The sequence below is a fragment of the Bison bison genome, unplaced genomic scaffold, assembly GCF_000754665.1.
Source record: "Bison bison bison isolate TAMUID 2011002044 unplaced genomic scaffold, Bison_UMD1.0 scf7180017864295, whole genome shotgun sequence".
NCBI lineage: Eukaryota > Metazoa > Chordata > Mammalia > Artiodactyla > Bovidae > Bison > Bison bison.
Window position 1 is genome coordinate 7206914 of NW_011494867.1, and position 5748 is coordinate 7212661.

At 50.4% G+C, this 5748-nt stretch overlaps 1 protein-coding gene across 1 annotated transcript in view; it reads right to left on the minus strand.

Annotated features, from left to right (window-relative positions):
• Nucleotides 1-5748, minus strand: part of PKD1L2 (polycystic kidney disease 1-like 2) — a 112232-nt gene that overhangs the window by 62825 nt on the left and 43659 nt on the right. Inside the window, exons 17-18 of the mRNA XM_010850791.1 lie at nt 2141-2272; nt 1269-1451 (exon numbers count right to left, since the gene is read on the minus strand). Of these exons, the coding sequence (XP_010849093.1) occupies nt 1269-1451; nt 2141-2272 (315 nt within the window). The remainder of the gene's footprint in view (nt 1-1268; nt 1452-2140; nt 2273-5748) is intronic.

Sequence of the window (5748 nt, forward strand, 5' to 3'; positions counted from 1 at the left end):
AGAGTTGGACTATAAAGAAAGCTGATTGCCAAAGAATTGATGCTTTTGAACTGTGGTGTTGGAGAAGACTCTTGAGAGTCCCTTGTACTGCAAAGAGATCCAACCAGTCCATCCTAAAGGAAATCAGTCCTGAATATTCATTGGAAGGACTGATGTTGAAGCTGAATCTCCAATACTTTGGCCACCTGATGCAAAGAACTGACTCATTGAAAAAGACCCTGATGCTGGGAAAGATTGAAGGCAGGAGGAGAAGGGGATGACAGAGGATGAGATGGTTGGATGGCGTCACTGACTCAATGGAGATGAGTTTGAATAAACTCCGGGAGTTGGTGATGGACAGGGAGGCCTGTCATGCTGCAGTCCATGGGGTCGCAAAGAGTCGGACACAAGTCAGCGACTGAACTGAACTGAACTGAACTGATGTGGGTATGTGTGGGTGGAAGTGTGTGGATGTGTGTCTGAGTAGATGTGGCTTGAGGATATGGGAGTATAAGTATCCTACCATGAATGAGTGTGTATGTATGTGATTTTGTGTGTGATTGCAACTATATGTGAGAGTCTGTGTGTGACTGTGTAACTGAATGTGTAGGTGTAAGTAAATACAGGAGTGTGTGCTTTGAGGTATATGTGAAAGTATAAGTGATGGCTCTCAGTGTGTGTGAATGTGTGTGGGTGTATGTGAGTTAGTGTTTGTGCATGTGTGTAAGTGTGTGGGTATGTGTTTGAGTGTGCCTTCGTGGCCACCGTGAGAATGTGTGAGTTTTTTAATGGAATGGTGGTAGCACAGAGTAAAGGGCTGTGGAGCAGCAGGAGATGGGTTTTGTGTCTCTGTTCTGTGACGTCCTGGGTGCTGGAATGGCCTCTCTCCTAAAGATGCTCTGTGTCCTTGGCTAAGTGAACCAGGAGTTCAGACTTGCAAGAGTGAGTATAGGATCTCTCCAATCTGATGAAGCAGAGCTGGTCAGCTTAGTACAGATGAGGAGATAAGGCTGCAGGAAGTGTCCTTGCCCAAGGCACAAGGCTTGCGATTGACAAAGGCAGAGTTCCAACTCAGGCGGCCTCCTTTGAAGCCTGCGCTCGGCCTGCTGCACAGCTCCACCTCCCAGGAGCTCCTGTCCTGGAGCCTTTCTGTCAGCTCCTAGGAGGGCCTGTAACTGCCGCGCCTCAGTTTCCTCATCTACACAAAGTGGAGAGGATCCGCCTAGAAACGCTGGTGTGAGCCGGGCATGTGGTTAGCATGAGGTCCACATCTGGGCCGGGACACCCACCTGGCTGCCGTTGGCCTGTGCAGGCTCTTCAGACCTGTCCCTCAGGGAAGCTTCCAGCACATTGCCCACAGCCTGGAGCAGGTCCCTGGTGGCCGTCTGGCGCCTCCGGTCCTCAGGGTGGGCCTTGGCACTCACTGCCAGCAGGCCCTCGCTGGCGTGCTGCAGAGCCCAGCCGGCCTCCCGCTGGCTCACCCAGAGGAGGAGGAAGAACAGCATGAGGCCCTGCCTGGAACAGACCACCCCCTGAACTCCTCCAGGGCCCAGCACTGCGGTGGAAGGGAGCGTGTGGGGACTCAAGCCAGGGGAGATATGGGCCGGGCCCGTTACACAAGCTGCCCGTGCCGAGGACTGGAAGCCAGTGTTCCTTCCCTGCCGTGTGCTCAGCTCCTTCAGGACAGTAACCTTGTCCATCTCAGAGTCTTTCCCAGAGTGCCTTGCACAATGCCCAGCACACAGTAGGCATTCAGTAAACATTCACTGACTGGGGACAGCTGGCTGGCTGGCTGACTGGCCGGACACAGCACTTATTCCAATTTTGTAATCATATATGTACTCATGAAGTTATTTGGTCAGTATCTGGTCACCCAGTGGCCTAAAAGTGCCATGAAGGCGCAGGCCATGTCTATGGGGTTAGCTGCTGAATTTTCTATGAATTGCATAGTACTTGCACATACTAGGCGTTTAGGGAGCATTTGTTAAATGAATGAATAAATTAACACATGGATACATGAGTGAAAGGTCAGGAATGTATATGTATATGTATAGATGTATATGCATAGAAGGGGTGTACAAGCAAATGGAAGTGTTAAGTGGGAAGAATGATCAGGGTCCCAGAAATAAAGGTCAGGACTTAGTGGGTGGGCACTACTCACCTGGGCCAAGGGCGTGAGCTCCTCACTGCGCTGGGTCACCTCTTTCAGCACCTCAGCCAGCCCCCGCAGCCTCTGCATGTCCCCCATGGTGGCATTGACCACAGACAGTGACCCCAGGATACGCTCTCTGACCTTGGAAAAGACAGAGGAAGGTGGGGGAGATAATGTAATTCCAGTGGCTTGATGAGGCTGTCCCAGAAAGATCTGGAGTCTGAGAAAGTGACCAGGAAAGTGACCAGGCTCATGTGGGGTCCTCCAAAGCTGACAGATCTCTGCTTGTCTCCTAGGATGTGTGGTAGGCAGAATCATAGCCTCCCAAAGATAGGCACACCCTAGTCCCTGAAAGCTGTGCATATGTTATTCACATGACAAGAGACACTTGGGCAGAATCTCTGTGGAGGTTTGATTAAATTAGGGATTCTGAGATGGGGAGAGTATCCTGTACTAACCAGGTGGGACCAGTATAATCACAGGGGTCCCTGTGATTTTTTGCTCCTTTATTTTTTTCAAACTTTAACTTTCTATTTTGTATCAGGGTATAGCCTATTGACAATGTTGTGATAGTTTCAGGGGAATGGTGAAAGGACTCAGCCATACATACACACGTATCCACTCTCCCCTCAAACCCCCCTCCCATCCAGGCTGCCACATAACACTGAGCAGAGTTCCCTGTGCCGTGCAGTAGGTCCTCGTTGGTTATCCATTTTTAATACAGCAGTGTGTACATGACCTCCCCAAACTCCGTAACTATCCCTTCCCCCTCCAGCAACCATATTTTCCTTTTCTGAGTCTTCATGGGGGTCTTTAAAGGAGGGAGCTAGGAGGGTCAGAGTCAGAGAAGGAGATGTGATGGTGGAGGAAGAGGTGGCAGAGAGGGAGACGGAAGACAGGAGGAGAAGGGGGAGGCCGTGGAGGGAGGAGGTTTGAAGATGCTGGTGTTGAAAATGGAGCAGGCAATGTGGGCAGCTTCTAGAAGCTGGAAAAGCCCCTAGATGGATTCTTGCCTATAGCCTCCAGACAGCTCACAGCCCTGCCAACACCTTGGCTTTAACCCCAATGAACCTTGTTTCTTTCACACTCCTGACCTCCAGAATGGTAAGATAAGACATTTGTGTCATTTTAAGTCATGAAGTTTATGGTTATTTGTTACGGCAGCAGGAGGAAACTAATATAGGATGTCTCAAGCTTTTTCCAGTTCTTCAAATCAAATCTGTAAAATCTGGCATTATTTTGAAACAAATGGTCTCATTGTGACTCAAATGGCATGAAATTAAGGAACTAGCTTATTGTGATGGCCCAGTGTGGGTGGGAGAGCTTGTTGCAGCCATAGGTCCCTGTGTGCTTTGGGGGGCAGTGGGGACAGATCGGAAGAGCTCCCTCCAGTCCCCCCGCCACTCCAGCCTTAAGCCAGACCTCCTGGAGCATCTGGGGGAACATGCTTTCTAAGCCCTAACGAGGGGCAGGCCAGGGGCTGGCTTTGGTTGAGGCAGGTAAAACCTAAGAATATAATTTTAGCACTGCCCCATCAAACTTTCTGTGTTGATAGAAACGTTCTGTCCTTGTGATTGTCCAGTAACATAGCCGCTTGTGAAATGTAACTACATATTAAGACCTTGGAATATGGCTAGTGCAACCAGAGAACTGGATTTTTAACTTTATTTCATTAAAATTCATTTTAATTTAATAATAGGTGGCCAGATATGGCTCATAGCAACCATCTGGGAGAGCACAAACAGAGGTGAACTTTTGCTCACCCTCCTGTCCTGCTTGCTACTCAAAACTTGCTCATCTAATCGCCTAACAGTCTTTCAGGCTTCCCTGGTGGCTCAGTGATAAAGAACTCACCTGCCAATGCAGGAGATGAGGGTTCTGTCCCTGGGTTAGGAAGGAACCCCTAGAGAAGGAAATGGCAACCCACTCAAGTATTCTTGCCTGGGAGGTCCCACAGAGGAGCCTGGCAGGCAACAGTCCATGGAGTTGCAAAGAGTCAGACATGACTGAGCAACTGAAAAACAACAGTCTTTCACAGCAGCTGTGGAGTCTGAGCGTGTCTGCTGCCAGCCAGGCTCCCATTCAGGCTACAACTCGGGTGGAGGGAAGAATAGTCCTGTCAGTGAGGGGACTCGTATCAGATTGTTCTGGAGGGAAACTCGGGTGGGTAATGGATGATCTCACATTTGCCTCTGCAGATCTTCCCCATCCTTGGTCACCAACCTAGAGGCTGCCTGCATGGAGATGTCAGGCTGCTGGGCCTCTGGCCTGTGGATTCACTCGCAGGAGACGAGCGGGCGGGAGGAGAGAGCAGGAAGCTTTGTTGCAGGCGCCCTCCCTGCCAGGGTTGCCGGCCTCATCCTTCAAAAACCACCACTCCTACCAAGGAGCCCCCTACACACACACAGCTGCCCCTTCAGGATGCTGGTCACTTCAGGGTGAGCCCCTGGGGTCCTGTGTCCTCTCTCGTTTGTTTCTGAAGACTTGCCTCCAGTTTTCTCAACAGAGCCTTTCTTAAAATCTCCTCCATTGCCCAATGAGAGCTTGACATCTGTCTCTCACCAGGACCCCAGTGTTTCATGAGAAGACCTGGGGTCAGGCTATGTAGTCCGTGTGCTTAGGATCATAGGGCATCCAAGAGGAAGTTCCCCTCCAAAGGGAAGCATGTAAGTCATGCTCAGGGTGAATGAGAGCCAGGTGGAGTTATGTGCATGTGTGTTGGGGCCAGGGGACTAAGTGGGGAGAAGGGCTGGGGTGAGAGGGCTGGAGGAGGGCAGGGGAAGAGCCAACCCGGGTTTGCTCTTGTCTTCACTACCTACTGGAAATGTGGACCCGGGAACGCTGCTCACGTCCTCTGCAGTGTGCTCAGCGCTCTCGTGCAAACCCTTCAGGGTCCAGAGGAGTCTGTCCTCTGTCCCCCACACCCAGGTGTGTGTGACGCTGTGTGTGGTGAGTGCAGGCAGATGCCTCAGAGCATGCACTGGGAGTGGAAGTAACCATGCCTTCTGCCAGAGTTGCTTATACTAGGTTGTATGGCATGGAATAGCCATGTTCATGAATTAAAGCTGTTTGAATGTTGGCAATTTTCCTGTGATTTAACTCATAGCTACAGTGAATGTAATTCTGAACATTCACCACAACCTTGTAAGGAAAATACTATTCCTGTTTTCCAGATGGGAAAACTGAGGCTTAGAGAATTTCAGTCTTGGGCCTGACAATAGAAATGGTAAGTGACAGAGCTGGGACAGCATCAAACCATGAACCGTATGACCAAGACAGGGTCACTTTTCTCCTCTGGGCCTCAGTTTCATCCTCTTCCTGATGCAAAGAACTGACTCACTGGAAAAGACCCTGATGCTGGGAAAGATTGAAGGCGGGAGAAGAAGGGGATGACAGAGGATGTGATGGTTGGATGGCATCACCGACTCGATGGACATGAATTTGAGTAAGCTCTGGGAGTTGGTGATGGACAGGGAAGCCTGGTGTGCTGCAGTGCATGGGGTCGCATAGAGTCAGACACAACTGTGCAACTGAACTGAACAGAAAGAGACAGGAGTGGTAGCCTCTAAATTCCCTCCCACCCTAGAAACCTGTGGTTCCATGAAGCTGAGCAGAGA